Source organism: Papaver somniferum, unplaced genomic scaffold, assembly GCF_003573695.1.
Source record: "Papaver somniferum cultivar HN1 unplaced genomic scaffold, ASM357369v1 unplaced-scaffold_24, whole genome shotgun sequence".
Classification (NCBI taxonomy): Eukaryota; Viridiplantae; Streptophyta; class Magnoliopsida; order Ranunculales; family Papaveraceae; genus Papaver; species Papaver somniferum.
The window spans coordinates 4,956,443-4,980,551 of record NW_020634374.1 but is presented as its reverse complement, the minus strand read 5'-3'; the positions used below and the strand labels follow the sequence as shown (position 1 = coordinate 4,980,551).

The window sequence follows — 24,109 nt, the reverse complement described above, 5'->3', positions numbered from 1 at the left end:
AATCAAGGAAATACAAGAAAAAATGGTAACTCTTAACTCTTACCTTTGTATACTTCCACTAACAATAGTGATAGTAATGCTAGAGTTAACACCTCAAAATCGTTCGTCTCTTCGAAAACTGCAAAAACAAACGAAACTTTATTTAATTTCCGAAACTGATTTTTCATGAAATCACTGACACAATTTTCATAATGTGAACATTCACACAACTGACCTATGAAGTTTATAACAATAAAATATTTCATCATAAATATATTGTCTATCTTCGAAGGTTCCTCAAAACACACGCTTTGATTTTTCGAAAAAAGCAGCAATTAATGCAACTTGCATACATAAACTCTCAAGGATTTTATTTAATGAAAACAAACTCATGAAAATAAAATACATCATCATATTTTGCACAATATATGTCACGGCTGCATATATATATATATATATATATATATATATAAAGCTATTTTTCCTTCGTATCGTCGTTATTTGTCTTTAAAACGAAGGTTTATTTTAAAATATTGTGAAAGCTCACATCTCATACATATGATAAAGTTTTCTATTTACATGAAAGATCATAAGCAAAATTTTATCACTGGACACAAGTTCATCATATCAATTTTCCTTCGAGTCGTCGTAATTTGTCTTTAAAACGAAGGATTATTTCGATTTTGTGAAAATTTACTCCTTTTATGATAAAACCGTGGTACACATGAACGCTCATACACTAAGTTTTATCACTGGACCTAAGTTCATATATTAAAAAAAAATCTCTCATAAATCAGGGATTATAGTTAGTTTTCAAAACTAACGATCGAACGAACATACGTTTTCAAAAACGAGGGTTTTTTCATAGAACTCACACCAATATATACACACATGTATATGGTTTCATAATGATCAAAACATAAAAAACTCATGAAGGTCACGACATCAGCAAACATCAAAAAAAAAAAGAAAAAAAAACGCAGGAACCTGATCGGCCGGAAGTTGGCCGGCGGCAAAGGCAACTGGCGGCGACGACGCCGGCGATCAGGTGTCGGCGGAACTTCAAGATTCTCCTGCTGGCGTGATGGAGGAGAGGTGATGGAGATCTGGACGTGGAAAAAATTAAAAAAAAAAGGATTAATTCCTTTTATACAATTTTTTATTTCCAAAACCTAATTTTCCAAGGATTTTCTTATTGGGCCCGTCCCGCGAATCCTGACCAAACCACGGACTCATCGTCCAAACCAGCGGTTCTACACCAATTTATGCTCAACAGACGACACTCCAGTCATGACATTGAAGTCTTCATCAAGTCGTGGTCTGCTCATGCTCTCTAAATCCGGTAACGTCTCAACTTACGACTAAGTTCAATTACTTGTATTGTTATTTATGGCTGGAAAATCACCATTTAATGCTGACTGAGGAACACAGGTTTCCTCAGTAAGCAGGGGACTTAATGTAGATGGTGGATTTTCGACAAGGGCTAAAATGGTAAACTCATAATTATACGAAGCTCTGATCCAGCAATCAGACGTGAGTATTGAGACGCGGGTCTCTCATCGAATTCTCAACGGAGAGTACTTTCTCTCGGAGTCATGTAGATATGTAGTCTCACGACTGGACAACGGCATATCTTATGAATACTGAACACTTTCAGTGATTATTTCTATATAGTATCACGAGATGGACGGCTCCTAGACAGCTTGCTCTGCTAGTATAGAGAGATAACATCTTCAGGAACAAACAACGAGTTTACCCTGACTATATAAAGGATATGACTTACCGAAAAGCTCATATCGGGATAATTAATGCTCCTAGACAGCTTGCTTTGCTAGTATAGAGCGACAAAGTTAATTATTCCTAATTAAGATTAATTCTGTCGTGATATTCACTACTGAATTCCCAGAATAATCTATTATTGCTCCTATTCCATGGTCGAATCCACGACTGGTCCCATGGAATGGCAATAAAAATTGCTCATATTCCATGGTCGAATCCACGACTGGTCCCACGGAATGGCAATAAACAATTGTTCTGATTCTATGATCGAATCCACGGCTTGATCTCATAGAATAACAATGAAACAACTATATTATCTCATTACTCCGATTTCATGATCGAATCCACAACTAGTCTCATAGAATAACAATGAAACAACTATATTATCTCATTACTCCGATTTGATGAAAATTCTCTCATTTGATCAAATCTCCTTCGTCTCGAGGAAAATCCTCGTTTTCATGGTACTGTCATAAATCCATAAAAAATAATATAAAATTAGGGAAAGGAGTGTGGGGCGTGACCATGGGACAACCGGCCGCGCCTTGGTCCTAGCCGGCCCCACACCTCACGGTTCCTCATTATTTTATTATTATTATTATTATTTCTCTAATTTCATGAAAAAACTCCTTGATTTCATGCTATTTTGCACAAATCACCAAATAATAATAAAATAAAATAAATTATGAAAACTTGTGGGACCGGGCCCTGGCCGGCCGTCCATGCCCTAGCCGGTCCCACATGCCCCTTTGTTTTATTATTATTTTTATTTTCCTTGAATTCATCAAATTCCTTGATTTCATGGTATTTCTCTCAAATTAGGAAAAATTCCCTCAAATCATGAAAAAATACCTAAAAAAAATAATTATTACGAAAACTCGTGGGACCGGGCCCTAGCCGGCCGGCCGTGCCTCCACGGTACCACATGCCCTTGTTTTTATTATTTTAATATTTTTTGCTTCCCTGAACTCATGAAAACTCCTTCAATTCATTGAAACTCCCTAAATTCATCAAATTTCTCAAAATTCATGAATTTTTCATAAAATCATCAAAATATTATAAAATTATGGAAAAGGCACCACGGGACCATGGCCACGACCGTCGACCATGCCTTGGCCTCGGCGGTCCCACACCTCTTTATTCCTTATTTTATAATTATTTTCCATCATCTCATGGTGTTTTCCTCAGTTTCGTCGAAACCCTAATTTTGGCATGTTTTCTCGAATGGATGCTCAATTGCATGCCAGAAAATATCAAAATTCTCAGGACTGAGACGCGGACGCCTTGGGGACACGAGCACGCTATCTTGACCGACAAAGATTGGTTCTTTGGCTTACAGAAGCCGGTCCCATCAAGTTTCACAGTTTTGACCTAATTTGCACAATTGCACGTATTAGGTCCAAGACTCTTCCAAACACTTTGGATTTTCATGAAGTGATCATCAGGCGGTCACGTGACTACCCAGGGTCGGTTTCATGACCCATGGTCGGTCCCTCACTCCGTCATAATTAATTAGGTTTTCTCACCTAAGGCTTAGACGAGCATTTTCGAATAAATGATTAAACCAGCATTTAATCATTCTTTCACCAACAAATCGTCAACTCTTTAGGAGTTCTTTGTATTTGCTCACGTGAGCATATGGACACTACATGGTTGATCCACGATCCCATGTAGTCGCTCCCTCCTTCGTCCCATGGTTGAAATTCTGACGAACCATGAATTGATCATCAATTGATCAAATTAGGGTTTCTGAATCCAAGGTTCATCATTCCAGATTCCAACCTTAATAATTTTACGACGACCTCATGGTCATTAATTTTATTAATTATGCTCGGTTCAACGACCAGTATTCTAATTAATATTTTTGGTACGCTGCCAATAATCCATCAGATGAGCAACACATGCTCAGACGATCAAATATTTAACAATTCATCACATGAACAACACTTGCTCAGATGATAAATATTTGCTCAAACCAAGGAATATTGGTTCAACAATCAGTATTCAACGATCCATCGAATGAGCAATACTTGCTCACTTCATCGTAAGAACTATACCTCTGTCTCATGACATGTTCAACTCATGAGTTTCAGAACATCATGTTCAACTCAGCAACTACATGGACTCATCATCCCATCAAACCACGAAGTCATCAATTGACTAACATACCACGAGACGTCAATCGTGTCACTTTAGGGGATATCACTTAGGGTTTTGGTCTGGCGGTCTACGACACGTGTGTTCAAACACACGATGGAATGTGAGCAAGTCGTGCAATCAGTTGAAGGAATTCACGAGGTAGTGGGTGGAAAATCGACCAAGTCTCCACACGTTGAGCAACTGGTTTCAAACACGATTCCCACTTCCCCACTCTTTGATTCCATCAACTGTCACACTTCATGGAGTCATGGTGTCTAAAATTCCAGCAATATAAATAAGTATCTGAATCATGATTGAATCATCGGCATCAACAGTATCATCAATCTCACGTCTCATCGACAACACGAGATCATCAACTCATCAATTGAGCAACTACTCTCAATTGAGCAATTTCAATCATTCAGAGCTTATCATATTCAGAATTCACACACCCACAATCTTTGATTACCATTGATTCCACACATTTCCCAGCTTCCCTCCTATAGATCAACCCATCCTCTCTTGTGACCGAATTTACTCTGGAACGGTCATTGTCTTGATTTAGGCCAGAGTACTACAGATTGCTCTCTCGAATCTAAAACACCCCCTTTGCAGCGGTGCATCTGTGTGAGGTTTAACATTTCTCTCGGTTCGAGGAGTCTCCTCCGTACGGTCGTCTCCTCAATTCCATAAAAACCAGCAAATCGTTTTTCCCCATCTACAAACGTTATGCTCATGATCTTCTTATTCGAGCAAAAATGGATGGAGCCAAACCAATTCACACTCCACTAAGTACATTTGCTGATATTTCTTCTGATCATAGTACTTTATTAACTGATACTACTGAATATCGTAGTATTGTTGGAGCATTGCAATATTTAACGTTCACTCGACCAGATCTTGCATATGTTGTTAATAAAGTCTGTCAATTTATGCATGCTCCTACCGAATTTCACTGGGGATTGGTTAAGCGTATTCTTCATTATATCAAGAGTACAAGTACTTTTGGTATACTTCTTAGGCCATCACCTTCTTTGCGTATACTGATTCTGATTGGACTGGTTCTCTTGATGATCGTCGTTCTACTAGTGGATATTGTGTTTATTTGGGTGGAAATATTGTCTCCTGGAGTGCTCGTAAACAGAAAACAGTTTCTCGTTCTAGTACTGAAGCTGAATATCGAGGTTTTGCTATTGCTGAAATTATGTGGATTCGGTCACTCATCTCGGAGCTTCGTATATCTACACGTTCTCCTCCTATATTATGGTGTGATAATCTTGGTGCAACTTATCTCACAGTTAATCCTATCTTTCATGCAAGAACAAAGCATATAGAAATCGAATATCATTTTGTTCGAGATCAGGTTTCTTCCAAACTTCTTGATGTCCGTTTTATATCGTCTAAAGATCAAATTGCAGATATCTTTACAAAACCACTCTCTAAAGATCGGGTTTCTTCTTTACGGTTCAAGAGAACCCGTTACGCTTGCGGGAGGGTGTTAACTCATCATCTAGTACGTGTGTCAAGTGACACACGATACTTTGTTGGTTACGAAAATTGTAATTTAGGAAACCTGTTTTAGTTAGGAAGTTATCTTGTCTTGAATTTCAAGGAACTCTCTGTATAAATATCTTGTATCTCCTATGAAAGTGTATGTACGAATTCAATCAAAGAAAGTCTTCTTCAGTTAGTTCTATCTTTGTCTACGTCTTCTTATCTCTGTCTGTGTCTTCTTAAACTTAATCAAAACCCTAACTTAGTTCTAGCTCTCCAAGTTAAATGTTACGGAAATGCTATTCAAAATTAAATGTTCCATAAAATCCAAGCAAGCTTACATGGACTCTTTTGCAACTTTTGGCTTCAAAACAAAACAAAGCTAGGACGAAATCATGATTAATACAATCAGTCACCGCAACCAACAAAAAGAGAGCAAAAAAAAAGGACTAAAAATGAGGAATCTGTTTGCCGGAAGGAATTTAAGCCATTTTCAAAAATGAAAAAAAAATAAAAAATAAAAAGAGCGTGGTCGGCAGGATTCGAACCTGCGCGGGCAAAGCCCACATGATTTCTAGTCATGCCCGATAACCACTCCGGCACGACCACCTTATTGTCCAGAACTAACTATTTTTTTATATTTCATTTTTATCCCGATTAGTTAAGAAACGTTTTATGCATTAAACCCTCAATTAAGTTTAAGTTTATTTTCACAAATCTCAATTTCCTTTTTTTTATTATTACAGAATCAATCGAAGACTCCGAAAATTGAAGTCAAAAGAAGAAACGAGAGAAGAGAAACATGGGTTGGATAGGAGATTCAGTAAATTCGATCAAATCCATTCAGATCAGACAACTATTAACACAAGTCATCACTCTTGGTTTGTTAATCTCTCTAACAACAAACAAATGCTGTCTTTTTAAATTCCGAATCATCTCTTTTCATGACTTTTTGGAAGAAAGTTTGAATCTTTACAGAAGAAGTTTCATAGATTTGGTTGATTTTTGTTGAGTGTATGATTGAATTGGGTATTTCCTGTATGTATTTTTTTACAGGTATAATTGTATCATCAGCGTTGATCATATGGAAAACATTGTTGTGTGTTACTGGGAGTGAATCTCCTGTTGTTGTTGTTCTCTCTGGGAGTATGGAACCTGGCTTCAAAAGGGTATTCTTTTTTCCCAATTATTTGACTTTTTTCTTATGAAAGGAGCTATTTTTGAGTTTAATTTGGCTGTAAATTTGTTATGAAATGATAAATTTGTTAAGTAAGGTTTAAGCTTTGGTGGAAATTCTGTGAAAGTATGGTGTTTGTGGTTAGGCTTTTGAGATTGACATTGGGTATTAATGGTTGGTTGCTTCTGCAGGGTGATATTTTGTTCTTACACATGAACGACGCTCCCATTCGTGCTGGCGAAATCGTTGTGTTTAATGTCGATGTATGTATATTCTACTGTTATTATTTCGGGTTACCTCTGATTGAAGTTTTAGTAATAGGAAGTCCTGTAACGAGCGAAGTGTCTCCAAGCAAAGTTCAGTATGCCAAAGTTACTCATGTGTGCTTGATGACAACGTGATCATGATATAGCTATTTTCATTCAGTCGTGATTTGGTTTCCTCTTATGGCTTGAATTATTTATGCTAGTATACATATTATGAGATAAGTTTCTTTTGCTAAATTTATTTTTCAAACCCTTGGTTTTTTCAGGGACGTCAAATTCCAATTGTCCATCGAGTAATCAAGGTAATTACTTCGATAATAAGCTTGCGAGAATTTTTGCATTTTGAGTAATCACTTCATTGTTGTGTCCTGTATGTATGAAAACACACAATAAACTAGGATTGTCCATATCAACCATCAAATTATTAAGTACAGTGAAGATAGTGTTCTATAACGTTTAGTTATGTACAGAAGTACAGAACAACTGAGGTTGGGTAGAAAATAATACCTTGTTTTTCTTTTATATATTGACTGTGTACACTTCCTTTTGGACCAATTCAACAAATTCTTAAGGGAAGAGTACAAGGCCGGTGGTGTATTTGCCATGTCTTTCTGTAAATTTAGACGCACATTGATTATTTTACAAACTCGCACTGCACATGTTAGGATTGTAGTGACCAGTTGTTTCAAACCTTTAAGTATCACGCTCCGCATTTGACAGATTAAGCTAATAGTAATCTAACTTTATGAATCGCAAAAGGGACATGCATCAACCTATAGCAAGGATTTAGACTATAAGTTTTAAATTTCCACATTTAGCTTCTATGGACGGATATTCTTCATCATGTCTTTAAAAGTACTTCAGCCTCCGAAATTTTATAGAAATAGAAGACCTTAAATCTGTTTTGAGATTGACCACTGTACTATCACTGAAGTACTAATAAGTTGAAGTCCTTTACATTTTTACTTTTTGATGTAACAAATTCGTAATGGAGTTAAGCTATCTGTTACTATGGCTAATTAGTGTCTTTTCTGTCCTCGTGAATAAATTCCATCCAAGTGACTGGTTTCTAACTCAGTGACCTTCTGCACAAGATCACAGTGTTTTAAGTCATATCTAAAATGTTAAAACCAAGTAAAAATACTATAATAGTCGGGCTGGATCTGTTCTTGAGTAGCTGTTTTTTGTGTTACTGAGGAACTCATTATTAAGTTCTGAATGTATTCCTGATAAGAAATCCTTTTTGTAGGTTCATGAAAGGCGGGATACTGGAGAAGTTGATGTCCTCACAAAAGGTACCCTATTTATTGGAATCTAGACTTCGAGAAAGTTGAACTCAGTGAACTAACTTTTACGACGAGGTTCTAAATGCTTTATTTTCTTGTCTTTGCAAGAGAATCTGTCTTTAGTGATACCAAAAATTGCTCGTGGATTTGAACGTCTACTGTGTAATTATTTTATGCAATATGTAAGACCAATGACCACTCCAGATTTTTACAATTTTTGATTGCCTCCTCTGTTTCAGGGGATAATAATCGTCAGCATGACAGGATGTTGTATGCTCGAGGTCAGCAATGGCTTAATCGGCATCACATTGTGGGAAGAGCTGTGGGGTAAGCACATTTGGCATTAATGTCTTCCTTCATTTTATTTTTTTCACTTTGCTGAATATACGATACTTTCAATTACTGATTGAACCTTGTGGATCACTGGGGATTGTTCTGTTCGGGCTGTTGGCATAACCTACTTTTCTTTCCCTCGGGGAAGAGGTCTTGGGTTTGTCACGTGAACTTGCTCCATATGTAGCTAATTACCATTTAGCCATCTTTCTCTATACAGTCAGAGACATAAAATTTTGTCATCCTCGTGCTGATCACTGTGGTAATCTGTTGCAGCTTCCTACCATACGTTGGGTGGGTGACAATCATAATGACTGAGAATCCTATCATCAAGGTTTGCTTTCTTCACAAATCGTATATGGTCGTGATAACTCTAAATTTTGTGATTTTTTGATTCTTTCCTTCTTTCTTCTAGTAATAGCTTATAATATTTTCTTAAATTCTTTTTGCTCCTCAAGAATGTCCTTAAAACCCCAGAATTTACTCGTACGATAGTTTTTTAGACATTATTTCTTACTTCAGTAATCTTTCATTTTGTGCAGTATGTTCTAATTGGTGCCTTGGGGTTGTTGATCATAACATCCAAGGATTAAGCAGAATGAAATTTGAATTCTTGGGAGTCTACATACGGTTGATATGCTTGAAGCTTTGACCTGCTATTTCTTAATCTACAGTCCCCCCTTCATTTACTTTCTCTTATAACATCATTGTACAACAGATGAAAACGCAAATTTTTTGAAAAAAATTATGGTTAAAATATATGAATTAGCTTTACCGAGTTTCGTTGGAATCTCAGTTTCAATTGTTTAGTCCCAGAAAGTGTGATACATGTGCAATTTTACCATCAAGGTTAGCTATCTCTGATTCTCCAGCCTCAAAAAGTAACCTGGAGGTAACATATGCATTCAGTAGCACATTCTGATGAATGTTTTGGGTATAGAAGCGTCCTCCTGATCATCTTATAAATTTGAGAGATGAATTCAAAAACCACACCACATTTAGAGTGTTAGTTGCATGAGTTTGTCAATTACGTAGATTACCACATTTCTATTTAAACAGCTGATCTATTTGAAATACTTTTCAATGTGGTGGGGGGGGGGGGGGGGGGGGGGGGGGGGGGGGGGTTCTATTTTTGTACACTGATCTATTTGAAATACTCAGCTACAAAAGTTTATTTTGTACACTGCAGGGATTCTGTTTTTCTCTTAATGGGAGTTCTTGGTATCGGTTTATATGCTTCTAACGAACCAACATTGAATTTCGAAACATTAGCGAATCAATCATATCCTGTGGCATTAGAAATAATATTCTATTTTGATTTTCTTATTGCTTATGATGTCAAATCACCGATTATACCTCTACATACATGGTTATCGGATACCCACGGAGAAGCACATTACAGTACATGTATGCTTCTAGCCGGAATCTTATTAAAAATGGAAGCATATGGGTTGGTTCGGATCAATATGGAATTATTACCCATGCTCATTCCATTTTTTCTCCCTGGTTGATTATTGTAGGCACATGGCAAATAATCTATACAACTTTAACATCTCCTGGGCAACGCAATTTAAAAAAGAGAATAGCCTACTCTTCCGTATTTCATATGGGTTTTACAATTATAGGAATAGCCTCCGTAACCGATATGGGACTCAACGGGACCATTTTGCAAATAATTTCTCATGGATTTATTGGTGCGGCGCTTTTTTTCTTGACAGGAACGAGTTATGATAGAATACGTCTCGTTTATCTCGACGAAATGGGAGGAATCGCTATCCCAATGCCAAAAATATTTACAATGTTCAGTAGTTTCTCGATGGCTTCTCTTGCATTGCCACGAAAGAGTGGTTTTGTTGCCGAATTGGTAATCTTTTTTGGCATAATTACCAGCCCCAAATATCTTTTAATGCCAAAAATACTCATTACTTTTGTAATGGCAATTGGAATGATATTAACTCCTATTTATTCATTATCTATGTCACGCCAGATGTTTTATGGATACAAGCAATTTAATGCCAAAAATTCTTATTTTTTTGATTCTGGACCACGAGAACTTTTTGTTTCAATCTGTATCTTTCTGCCAGTAATAGACATTGGTATTTATCCAGATTTCGTTCTCTCACTATCAGTTGACAAGGTAGAAGATATTTTATCTAATTACTTTTCTCGATAGTTTGCATGAATAAGACATAAAAGAAAAAGAAACCTTATTTTTCCTTATCTTAATCTTAAATAAAAAAAGAAGTGAATTCTAATAAGATACGTTTGGAGTTTTAGAGAACCGGTTCAATCAAGTAGTAATTGAACCGGTTCTCTAAAACTCACACAAACTTTCATTACATATGTTATTTCTATGTATTAGGTCACGTCTTCGATTAAGATGCTAATGTGAATGAACCATAACTATGTATGCCTATTTCTAATAGATTGACTCCAAAATAGCATACCCAAATTATAAGAAATCCCATAGAAGCTACGATTGCGGAATTTGTGCCTTGAAAATTTTAGTTGGTTCTAATATGTAAATAAATAGCAAATATAGTCCAAGTAATAAATGCCCAAGTTTCTTTGGGGTCCCAATTCCAATATGAGCCCCACGCCTCATTAGCCCACACTGCTCCTGAAAGAATATCAACCGTTAAAAAGATAAATCCTAAATTAATAACACGATAACTCCAACGATCCAATTGCTGAATCAATTGATACCTGTGATAGTTTCTAAATGAAAGTAAAGAATTGTTTAGTACAGCATTGCTTCTTTCATTTACATATTGAATCTCATCAAAACCAAATGAAAACGGCCCAATTAATGAATGATTATTTTTACCAAAGCCCCCTAGGCTTTTTCGAAATGTAATGACTAGAAGAGATACTGATAATAATGATCCACATAAAAGAGCTGCATAGCTCAATATCATCATACTTACGTGCATCATTAACCACTGAGATTGGAGGGCAGGTACTAATATTGTGGATTGATGCATTTCAGTCAAAAGACCTGAAGTAGCAAATCCTTGGGTAAAAATAATACTTGGTGCAGCTATTGCGCTTAAATCATTTTTATGATTCCATATTTTAGGAACCATATGAATAATGGAAAATCCCCATGAAAGGAATATTAATGATTCATATAAATCACTTAAGGGGAAATGTTCCGAATAAATCCAACGAGTAACTAATAATCCTGTTATACAAATAAAGGTAACTATGATGTCCTTTTCTGACGAATCATGTAGTCCTATGATTTCGTGGACTAATAAGGTCATCAAATAAATCGTAATTACAATTGAAACAATTGAAAAAGAGATGTGAGTTAATATATGTTCTAAAGTCGAAAATATTATAAAAAAATCCTAAAATAAAAAGGGAGTCCTTTAACACTGGAATGGAAATGCGTAATCCATTTCATTTTCATTATAGATTTATTGTATCTCTTTTAGAAGATGCCGCCACTCGGACTCGAACCGAGATGCTCTAGCACTGCTTCTTAAGAGCAGTGTGTCTACCGATTTCACCATAGCGACTTGCTCGAAAGCATAATAGCCTATCCGCACTCAAACGTCGAGATTGTAAGGAGTCAATTCAATGTAATATTTTTTAGGAAAAATGTAAATCAAATTAAAGGCCCCCTCTCATTTCTATTTGAACGTTCAATAATCTCTTATAGGATGATTTTCTTCTTAACGATTGATTTTTTGAGAGGTTTCCGTTCTCCCAAAACGGATTACTCGGAACTAGAGAGTTCTGCTCTCAATTCAGGTATAGAAATAAAAAACCCCTTTATTTATTGATTCTTTTTTGATGATTTCATGGGTCCGAAAAAAACGGAAAAATCTATTGTATCCATAGTCATTAAAAAAAACCTCAAAAGAAAAGTGAAACTTTCTATCAAGTATTATGTTTTTTCGGTTGACCAAAAAAACATAGTACCTTTTTATTTAGGAAATGAAAGGCTTCCTATCCTAAATTCTAAAGTGCCACCTCATATTGATCAGTTAAAAATAAAAGTTAATGGGAATCGTACATCTTATCAATTTAATTAGCAAATTCATCGAGGCATATTAATTAGATTATTCTAATAATTGTTTATTTGTTTGTTGCACAAAAAAAATTTTTGAATTCCTGGTAGAAAGAGATTTTGCTAAGGAAAAAGCTTTTAGTGCAGCCAAATATCCTTTTCTTCTCCAAATGTTTTTACGAATACGCTTTTTTGATATAAAAGTACGTTTCTTTGGAACGACCATTTTAAAATAAAGAGGTTACTCATTGTTATAGTTGGATGTGAAAGACATGTATTGTTCAAAATGCGTCATTTTTTTCTTTAGCTATATATTTATCCCTAGATTATACTTTCTTGATAATATACAATATGGATGTGTGAGTCCCATATAGGATTTCCGGAGAAATGTTGGATATCTTAATTTCTTCTTTATTTTCGTAATACTTTAATTCACATTTTTATTACATACAATATCCAAATAAAGAAGAGTTTTTATATACTAATCTTCGTTCGAATCTATATTTATGTCACCGTCATAAAAAGGGGGGCTACGGCTCATCATATTCTATTTTATTTAAGAAAATAAAGAGAAATATAATGAATCAATCCAATTTGTAATTTCATTCGGATATAGATACAAAAGGATGGTCGAGTTCTTCAACCCCCAAAAAAAGAAAGGGAAAAATTGAGCCGAAGAAGATTCTTAGGTCATTGAATCAGTATCGTATACGAGAAACCAGAATATAAATAAATATAACACAAATGTGTCGGTACATATGTTTGCCTTCATATATCATGCCATATCTGGCACGTTATAGATAGGAAGGAGATTTCCCATTAATTGATGGTAAATCGTGGATACATATATATCCTTGACATACTGAAACGACTTCCATTACCGGTACCAAACCAATAAGGAGTCATACAAGCTAAATCCTCTAATCGATAATTTGGCCAAAGAAACAATTTCCATGTCATTAATTTATTTCTATCTCTATCTAAATTCTTTGGATCTTTATCAAGATGCTTTCTCTCCTCCAAAAAATTACTGCAGTTCTTTATGTTGTTCTTATTGTAAAATGTTTTCTTTCTATCCAAAACATTTCTTTTTTACGAGTTTAAACAAATTTGAATTCTCAATTCTCTACGACATCTAGGAGCTAAAATATTTTCAGGAACAACAAAAGCATAATTTTTTTCATCTCTCTTTTCAAGCACCCTTTCATGTCTATGTCTTTTAATGGATTCATCAAAAGAATTATTATAACCGTTTTCTTTTTGTTGGTTTTTTCTATTAGTTTGGTGATTACTCTTATGGACCAGTGAAATAACTATGGTTTGATACATAATAAAAAGTCCATCTCCTTGTATAGACAGGCGAACAGGTTCAATAATCAATACTCCTTTGTTTATCAATTCTGTAAAATTTAGATCTTTTTGAATCAGCAATATATCCAGACGCATTTCTCCTTTTTGAATAGAGGATATCACAATTTATTTTGGATTGTTCAGTCTAAGAGGGAGACAATATATATGGATACTATTAATTATTCTTTGATCCAAAGAACTATGCCATCTCAGTTGAAAAAGAAAATATCTTTTCAGGAAAAAATCTAGTTCCGCGTCTGTGGTACTCTTCCATTTATTTTGATTTCTACTCTTTTTCATGTATGAGTCACGGTCATCCTCGTTAACTTCTTTTTCTTAGTTTGATAGATCTGATCCAATATCCCTTTGGTCTGATTCTTCTTTTTCTTCTTGGTCTGATTCTTCTTTCTCTTCTTGATTTTGATTTTCTAATGCAAGATCTTTTTTTTAGCTTTTTATTTTCACTGGTGGCTTTATTTCCATTAAAATGGAAAAGAAGTGATTTTGTTGGTATAATCCACGGTTTAATCTTATATGTATCATATAGCCCCAACAATTCTGGGAAGAACCAAAGGTGCAAATTTGATATGGGGCGGTTTAGTATTTCTTCATTCATTCTCATCCAATCAAAAAAAAAAGTTTTTTCCACTGGATGGTTTTATTTGTTTATCAATCGCAAGATACGAAAGATCCTTTGTATCAATTTGATTAATGATTGAATAATAATTAATTCATGTCTTAGTATTTTTTTTATCCATGTGGGTCTCAGTATCCATATTAGCCCAAGTCTCAATATCGATCTTCTTTCTAAGACAAAAAGAAACGATTCTCCAATCAAAAATTTTCTATCCGTATTTTTATCCGTATCAACAATACAATCTTCTCCTAGATAATGACTCATATATATGCCTGCCGGCATATAAAAAATTGGGGGTTTATTTGTGTTGTAGTTATAGGGCATTTTTCGGCTTCCCTTTACTTGTAACGGTGTTAGAGAAATTTATGAATCCTTACCTTCTCTATAATTGATATATTTTTGTGATAAAAGATCATATCCATACTGTTTTTTAATTTTTTTTTGTTTTACTCGATAATGAATCCATTACATAAGCATTTTGCTTCTTATAATGAAATACTTTTTTTTTGTTCCTTTTACATGTGGGTTAAGCAGGCTTAAAATTAAATGTAATTGTTCTTCAATTGCTTCAAGTGTTTGATTAATTTTTCCAATTTGGCCTAAAAATATCATTACCATCATGTCTTGGAGAAAATTACATACTTTACACAAAGTTGGCTCAATTATAGTAGAAACATTCGGAACCAAAAAAAACCAAAAGCAGAAATAGATTAAAGTTACTGCATTAATGCTTCCCAGTTGTACAATGCATCATTCAAGTGTATTCCTTGAAGTATTTTTGTGCCTACACACCACTTATAGATAAAAATCTAGAACCCTTTGATGATTTAAAAGTTTTGGGTTTAAAGCCCAAAGGTTATATTAAAGTTTAAACCTCGAAGAGGTCTACTACCTACAAGCTCGGGTAGTAGTTAGGAAAAAAAAAGTGAAAAATCTCCCCATCCCGATGCTGACGAGTTTGGAACTCAGGTCGCTGGTATCATCACCCAACCTGCCCTCTTTGATGATATCATCCAGAGTTCTGTACTTCACATCAAAATCCTTTCAGTTCTCTTGATTTATATAGCCCACCATATGATTCTTGAAAAACCCATTGTAAATAGTTAGAGATTAGAACGGGCTTTTCAAGAATCAATCCGACATACGATTTGGGAATGATCTATAACTCTAGAAAACAACTGTTCCACCAAGTTTATGATTTATAACTCTTTTTCGCAAAGCACTTTCCTCATTTCCGTAACACCAATTCTATTTGGCATGTATGGCTCTGTTCATGAGCCTCTGCTTTTTTATTCCCACTCCACCACCTGTTTTAGGAAAACATAATTTCTTCCAACTAGTCCAATCTTTTTTTGCTTTTTGATTCAAAGAACCCAAAATAATTTGGCGCATGATTCTTTCCATTCGCTTTTTCACCAAAACATGATCTGAGATAATGATAGGTAATAAACACGCAGACTACAAAGAACACTTTTTATTAGCACTAGTCAGGACTCAAAAAAATATTGAATTTTTTGTAGTATCGCATCCCAGACACCGACTGACTTGGACTTACTTCCCAATAGAATCTCAAGGTACTCCATTAGGAAAGAAAAAGTGGGGCGTCCAAAAATGGATGCACTATCAATCAATTTTTCTGCATTCCCAAAACTGCCAATGAATTTTATTCTGTCATTAATCTTGAGTCCGAAAATGAGCTCAAAAAATAGCAACATAATTTTTAGGTTTCTGACCAGCCTTGCATCATTATCTATAAACACAATGAGATCATATGAAAATTTCATATGAGTAGTCTCAGGTGCATCAGGTAATGGTCCAAATCTAGCCAATAAATGGAAAAAAAATCAATCAGCAAAGACAACACCTCCACTACCACAACATAAAAGGGGACATTGTGAAAAAGCGGGGGTCTAACAACACCACCCAATATTTCGCTTAGCAATATGTATGGACAAACTCGAATATACTTTTAAGAGAATCGACAAGACTCAATCAATTAAAAGTATATCAACGAGTTTATATCTCTATCTTGATTTGATTTACTCAAGCAGGAACTGCGAGTTCTAATCAAATACAAGGAATAACTCGGATGGTACCAAAGACCAATATCCGAGGATCAATCAATGACAATCAACAACCAAAGGTTGGATTACTCTAATTGATGATCTAACGCACAAACTGTATTATTTCAATTATAAAGATAAAACAATATAATGCGGAAACTGAAATAACACAAACACCGGAAATTTTGTTAAAGAGGAAACCGCAAATGCATAAAAACCTCGGGACCTAGTCCAGATTGAACGCACACTGTATTAAGACGCTACAGACACTAGCCTACTCCAAGCTAACTTCGGACTGGACTGTAGTTGAACCCTAATCAGTCTCCCACTGATCCAAGGTACAGTTGTACTCCCTACGCCTATGATCCCAATAGGATACTGCACACTTGATTCCCTTAGCTGATCTCACCCACGATTAAATGTTGCTACGACCCAAAATCGCAGGATTTGACAATAAACAAATCTGTCTCATACAGACAAGTCTATCAAAGGATCAATCTGTCTCTCACAGAAAAACCCTAAATTTTTTGTTCCGTCTTTTGATAATAATCAAGGTGAACAGGAACCAATTGATAGTCCGGTCTTATATTCCCGAAGAACAGCCTAGATTAATCAATCACCTCACAACAATCTTAATCGTATGGTAGCGAAACAAGATGTTGTGGAATCACAAACAATGAGACGAAGATGTTTGTGATTACTTTTTATATCTTGCCTATCAGAGATATCAAATCTCAAGACAATCAATCTGATTGTACTCGTACGATAGAAGATGCAAGATCAGATCACACAACTACGACAAAAGTAGTATCGGTCTGGCTTCACAATCCCAATGAAGTCGTTAACCTGGTTTTAGAAGAATAAAACCAAAGGTTAAAGGAGAACCGACTATAGTACGCAAGCTAGTATCACACGTAAGGTGTGGAGATTAGTTTTGTACAATACTAGAAGTCTCCTTTATGTAGTATTTCAAATCAGGGGTTTCCCTTGGTAACAAAGCAATCAATATTCACCGTTAGATGAAAACATGATTTAGATTCAAGATAATATTTCTCAGCCGTTAGATCGAAAACTTAGCTTGTTATACACAAATGAACTACACGCTTCTAGGTTTGTTAACCGTACCCAAACTTGTACATTGTTGGTTCAACAATAGTTAACCAAAAGGTTAGCCATATGAGCATTTCATATCAACCATGTTCTTCTTCACCATAACTAGTTCAAATGACTCAAATGAACTAGTTAGAGAGTTGTTCAATTGCAAGGAAATCTTATGTAACTACACAAGACACAATTGAAGCAAAGATGATTTGATTCACTTGAATCGGTTCATGAACTTTTATACCCACGGTTTGCAAACTGCATTCCTTAGTCTTTTTAAAGTTTAAGTTCAGAAATCATCTTCAGATATGTAATCTTCTCAAGTTTGCAGACTAGGTTCGCGGACTTAAGACACCGGACAGAGTTTACAAACTCCAGCAGAAATTCTCGGGATGAGAACTTCGCCGGTTCGCGGACTTAGCTCACGCAAGTAGTTTTTCAACTCCAGCAGAAATTCTCGGGTTTGAGTACTTCGGCAGTTCACGGACTGAGTTCGCGGACTTGGCACTTGCCATTCTTCCGATTCTCTTGATCAACAAAATTCGAAAACTTTGGTTCAAGGTATAGGACTTATACATAAATGTGTTTCCACAACAATGCTTATGTCCATCATTGGTTATGTAATCTAAACTTTCATTCCAATCATTGAAACATTCTTAGAGGACGTTATGTAGTTGTTACACCATTTCTCGTCAAAGCAATTTTCAAAGTGATTGAAACATATCATGACTTTCGTCACTAGGTAAAGATAAAATTGGTCGAAGCGAAAAGCTTGCCAACACATATTTTGAGATATAGATAGGCGAGGTATGCTCGGCTCGAAATACCAAATGTGTATACTAAGTCTATATATAGCATACGACTTTTTGTCTCAAGAAGTATGAGATAGAGTACATAGACTTTTGAGTGACAGATAAGTTCAAGTCTTCACATATCTTTTTGTCGAGAAGTTCCACCGGTTCCTTGAGTAGTTCTTCTACTTGTATGATGAATCGCCATGAAGTCCTTGAGCTCAACTACACTTTCTATCCTAGTCCGAGACTTAGCTATAGTAGACTAGAAATCAAGACTTATAGTTTTGATCACTAACATTGACAAACATGCTTGAGATAGCAACACATGCAAGTTCGACCGAGCAATGCTCTAACACATTGGATTGCCAGTTTGATCTCCTTAGAACAACAAACTAGATGCAGTTCCATTAATAACCATTGAAAATCATTTAATTCAGTTTCTCCAGATATTTCCAAAACCAAACCTACCCATTGTGTAATTCAGATAACCTCAATTAACACTATCAAATGCCTTTTCTAGTTCCACCTCCCTCTCTTTCTCTAGAGTCCATTAGCTCGAATGCAATTAGTATTTCGTCAGTTATCGGTCTGCTATCTGCAAAGGCTCCTTGAAATTCTGAAATAGCATAAGGAAGTATTTGTTTCAACCTATCTGCCAACATTTTTGAAACAATTTTATAGATACCTCTAGTCAAGCTAATTGTCCTGTAATTATTTATAGAAGTAACTCAATCACATTTAGGAATGATAATAATGTTGTTACAATTCAATTTACAATCTATCGTGACAGTAAGCTCCATTATAACTTCCATCACTTCTGGTTTAGATATCCCAAACAGCTCATTGGTGAACCAATGGGTCTCTTTTCTAATGGAAATGATCAAATGCAACAGAATGCAGGTAACTATTTCTCTGTATCTAGTTCTTACTCTACTCTAGATATTGATAAGTATTTGTCATTTTCGTACAAGCAAGTCTGGAACCCTAAAATTCCCTTGAAAGTTTGTTTCTTAGTCTGGATACTTTGTTATAGAGGGGATCCAACCTCGGTTTTTCTACACAGAGCTGGTAAGGTGAATAATCCTAGCTACTTGTATGCTTTGTGTTATTAAGGTGGAAGCTAAGGACCATTTGTTCATTTGACTGTATGGAACTATTTCTTGGAGAGTTTTGGTATGAAATGGAACTTTTCAGCAGGTTTTAGATCAACCATTTGGGAGTGGAGAAAGAAGAAAGGTAGGAAGATGATCAAGAAGATTTGGGTATGCTTCAGTTTGCCATTTGGTGGACAATATGGGGGAGAAAGGAATAACAGGTTGTATTCCAACAAAAAGAGACATGTTAAGCAGTTGATTATGTCTGTTAAATGCACGATGTTTTATTGGGCTTTGTCTATCAAACTTTTTGATGGTTATCCGCTTTCTTATCTGATATGTAATTAGAATGTTGTCATTGGTATGAACTAGCCTTGTTATCTCACTTTTGTTTATGTTTCTCGCTTCCCTTTACCGTAAAAAAAAATATCTCAAACATCTTTAAAACTCTATAATATGTTCATCTGGGCATGATGCCTTGTTTCAAAACTATCAATTACATTCTTCACTTCCTCTGCAAAAGGTTTTCCCATCAATTACATTCTTCACTTCCTATGACTTTTATTTTCTCAGTAAACACATCCGATAAAATATACTTAGTATCTTTGGCGGTCAAGAAACTTAATAATGCTCGAAGTACGAAAAGAATAAATAAGCTAAGTTGGTGAGAGTGATGTAGTGAGCAAGTTTATAGAGAGTGGGCTTCTTTGTACGACCTTCTTTCATTAGTATAGTTTGTTTGTTAATACATGATATTAATGTGGTCGTGCCGGAGTGGTTATTGGGCATGACCAGAAGTCATGTGGGCTTTTCCCACTCAGGTCGAATCCTATCGACCACGATCTTAAGTTTACGAATCATGTTAATTTTGGTCTTTAAAATTTGGAATGAAAGGAGGCTGATTTTATGATGATGAAAGCAAAACGTCAATCATACGATTCCACCAAAAAATATAATAAAGTATCGGTTAGGAGTTGAGGATTTGTTATACGATACATAGTGAACATATAAATTTTGGAGTTAATTTTTTTAATTTTGAATAATAGATTTGATAACATTGAAGCATCTTATATATCAACTTATTTTTGCAGATATGTTATAATCAATAGTTGATCACATAAAAAATTTAGATTGCCCATTAACAACCTTCAATTGACCTTCTAGTTTTACAGCGTAACAAACTATCCTTCTCTGAAGCTTTTAAGAGAAATGATATATGAAAATATGTTTCATGTGTTAAAATTCATAACCAATTTAAAAATAAGAAATAAATCACATAATTTAAGCTGCTCCCATTGATGTCATATTGTAGGAAAACTTCATTTTATATGTTTTATTACTTTCTTTGTTCTGGTTATATTTCCTTTAATTTCTTCTTAGTAATGTAAAAGACATGCTCTTACACTCATATAGTACATGCAACAAGTCATTATATGTGAAAATGAATACAAAAATTTACACACGCCAAAAACACAAAGTTGTGCCAAAAGTTTACACTAGCTATAACAATATATATAAGGGAAAATTTGTTAACTAAAACAAAGTTTATACTAGCTATAACACTAGGAATTGAAAAAAATATATATATTTACTTTTTAGGTTGCATTTAGATGAGAACGTTGGAATTTTTACATAGATTAAGAAATGGGAAAGAGATTAAATATTTTTTGTCCACATCGATAAAATATTCTTCAAACAATAAATGCTATTATGCTTTGTTTCAAGGATGTTGTTGTTAGTTTTGCGGGAAAATACTAGTTCAAGATACTTGAACTAGGAAAAAAAGCCTAAACTCTCATTTAAAGTAAAATGGAGGGAATACAAAAGAAGAAGGTCAATTGACGTATTTAAAAGCTAAATTGAGATTGTTTTTTTTCTCTCGAAAAGGTAGGTAAATTATTCATGTATTCTTTAACTTAATTTGCATAGTAATTGCATTAAGATGTTTGGATATATTTTATCAATTTGGTCGAATTTTATTTTAAATAATGGACCTGAAACACTATCAACAAAACTTTGTAAAGATTAAAGGAAATTTCTTTATCAAATAATGAAACTGGAATAGATTAGTCAAGCTAACATCACCAGATGGAAGTGAATCAAGCTTCAGAAAATTAAGCCTGGGCAAATCCATAGAAGTAGGAAAAACTAAAATCTCACAAACAAGATTGATCCTTTGAATGCTTGAGTTTTTGGGGAAACCACATCTGGAAGTTGAATGTGAGAATTGGGGAAGAAATCATAAGAATTTTCCATCCCCTTGACAAGACACTCGTCTGAACTACACTTATCATATTGTTGGATATTTAGATTGATTATATGAATAGATTGGTATGAATTTGATATGAATTTCACTTGAATGGAGGTGAGGGCATAAGGTTCTCTCTACCTCTTCTACTCAATTTTTCATTCATTTGATTACATTCTCTTTCTTCATCTCTTTCTTTATATACTAGGCATACATAAACCTAATAAAAAAGCACGTGGAATACTCATGTCCACTAACTAACTAACTTACTTGTTGTCTTACACTTCTATTATACTTTGAACATTGCATTAACTAACAATATCCATGAAAGAGAAGTGTCATGGATTAAGGCTTATGATATACTTTTCTTACTCTGTATATACTATTATTTATTTTTTTATTCATCCATGTTAATACCTAATTTCAATTCAAAATAAGACCAAGAAGTATAACTTGAATTGTACAACAGAAATTCCAAATGATTCGAACAGAAATCCCAAACCCTTCTTGTTTGGAATTGTAGACCAGAAATTCCAAGTTCTAATTTCAGTTCTAACATTCTAGAGGAGAATTATAGCACATAAATTTCAAGTCCTTCTTTGTTCTTGATTTTTGAATGCCCTAAAGATTTTCCATGAGTGATTTGGGGATTTTTATTGATGATAAACCCTTTTATCAAACGTAGAACCAAGATTATAATGTATGTGAAAGAATGACATGTGTTGCCGTCTAAATAGTTCAATCTAAAAATATTAAGCACATCTCAACCCCTTTGATTATATAAAAAAATGTGGGAAAATTGAAATAATTGGGCGGTAAAATCTTCAAGGAAAAGAAAAACAAAGAAACACATGAAAATAACAATTTATCTCACATCTACATCTGGCTCAACAGATTTTTCGTGGAAATACCCGGTGTAAAAAGAGCTTTTAATATTTCTTTGAGAACCAATCCAACTTTGGAAAACCAGGCCCATCTTTTGATACAATTCTCAATCCAGACTCACAGATTTTTCTGTTTCCTGAATCAACATACATTGATGCACTAGAAATAAAAATCTGATATGAATTCCTCATTCAAAATATTAATTACGTCATGTATTTGCATAAAGGAAAGATTTCAGAAGATCTTTTTTTTATTTTAAATGATTTTTTTTTGGGAATATATCATGATAAAAAGTAAGTCTTGGCTTGGCTTGAGTTGAGATATGTCAGTAATTTTACAATGTTAGAGTTGTAATACATATGGTCGGACTTAAACTGATCAATGGTTGTATACTTAACTTAAAACTTAAGTTAGGGGTTCACTCCCATAGTTTATAGACTCCGTAACAAAAAGTTCGCAGTGTGCTTGGTGTCCTTCTCATTTTCAATTTTGATATAATTTAATATAATACATTGTATTAGCTAATGAATCTGAACCCAACAACAGTTTCTGGAAAAACATTCTTAAGTACAAATGATATAGACATCTTCTTCAGAATGGTTTGGCATTTTCATAAACTTGAAAAAAACTTCTACTTTAAAGAACCGATTCATTAATTCTCCAACTTTGAAACTCCTATTGAAGTTAGGAATATCGACTTTCAACTTGTATTTTGGTAAAGATCCATAGATCTTTGTCCAGATTTTAAAATTATATCCTCATGCCGTCTCTTTTTTTGTTCATCCTCAAGGGAATCATCCTCATTATTGTTAAGTTGAAAGAAAGAAACTTCCTTGTTTCCATAACCAAGAAAACTTTCATTTTGTTTCTTCCATTTCGATACTTTTATTTCGTTTGCTATGTTAGTATTATGAACAAAAGAATTTTTACCATATAGACAATTCCTACTATTGAAGGAATATCGACTTTCAACTTGTATTTTGGTAAAGATCCATAGGACTTTGTCCAGATTTTAAAATTATATCCTCAGGCTATCTCTTTTTTTGCACATCCTCAAGAGAATCATTTCATTACTATTAAGTTGAAACAAAGAAGCTTTCTTGTTGTCATAACCAAAAAACTTTCATTTTGTTTCATCCATTTCGATACTTTTATATCGTTTGGTATGTTAGTATTATGGACAAAAGAACTTTTACCGTATCAACAACCCCTTCTCGTGATCGGTGTTTTGAAAAATCTACAAATTTGATGAATTTTTGAGAAGGAAATATTTGGTTCTTCTGATTGTTGTTCTTGATAGCAAGGGTAATACCAAAACAAGAAAATGGTGAACTTCTTGAGGTTCATTCCGAATGAGAAAAAAGAAGAGGTATTCTTGATAGCAAGGGAGTATCCCAAAACCAAAAAAAAATGGTGTATTTCATGGTTCATTCCGAATGAAAAAAAAATATATATATATATACAAG

General features: G+C 34.5%; 1 protein-coding gene and 1 non-coding gene across 2 annotated transcripts; one reads left to right on the top strand and one right to left on the bottom strand.

The window, feature by feature from the left end:
* Positions 1 to 5,918: 5,918 nt before the first annotated feature.
* Positions 5,919 to 6,000, bottom strand: TRNAS-AGA. Its single transcript has one exon. It is a non-coding gene; the product is annotated as a tRNA-Ser (tRNA).
* A 113-nt stretch (positions 6,001 to 6,113) lies between these two features.
* Positions 6,114 to 9,262, top strand: LOC113340828 (signal peptidase complex catalytic subunit SEC11C-like). The gene is made up of 8 exons (XM_026585889.1): positions 6,114 to 6,272; positions 6,448 to 6,560; positions 6,760 to 6,831; positions 7,101 to 7,136; positions 8,084 to 8,129; positions 8,360 to 8,447; positions 8,730 to 8,787; positions 8,996 to 9,262. The coding sequence occupies exons 1-8, from the start codon at positions 6,194 to 6,196 to the stop codon at positions 9,044 to 9,046; spliced, it is 543 nt and encodes a 180-aa protein (XP_026441674.1). The 5' UTR covers positions 6,114 to 6,193; the 3' UTR covers positions 9,047 to 9,262.
* Positions 9,263 to 24,109: the final 14,847 nt, after the last annotated feature.

Coding starts and splice junctions, on each gene's coding strand:
- LOC113340828 (XM_026585889.1), top strand. CDS start 6,194: ATGGGTTGGATAGGAGATTCAGTAAATTCGATCAAATCCATTCAGATC. Junction 6,273..6,447: donor AACACAAGTCATCACTCTTG/GTTTGTTAATCT, acceptor ATTTTTTTACAG/GTATAATTGTATCATCAGCG. Junction 8,448..8,729: donor ATTGTGGGAAGAGCTGTGGG/GTAAGCACATTT, acceptor AATCTGTTGCAG/CTTCCTACCATACGTTGGGT.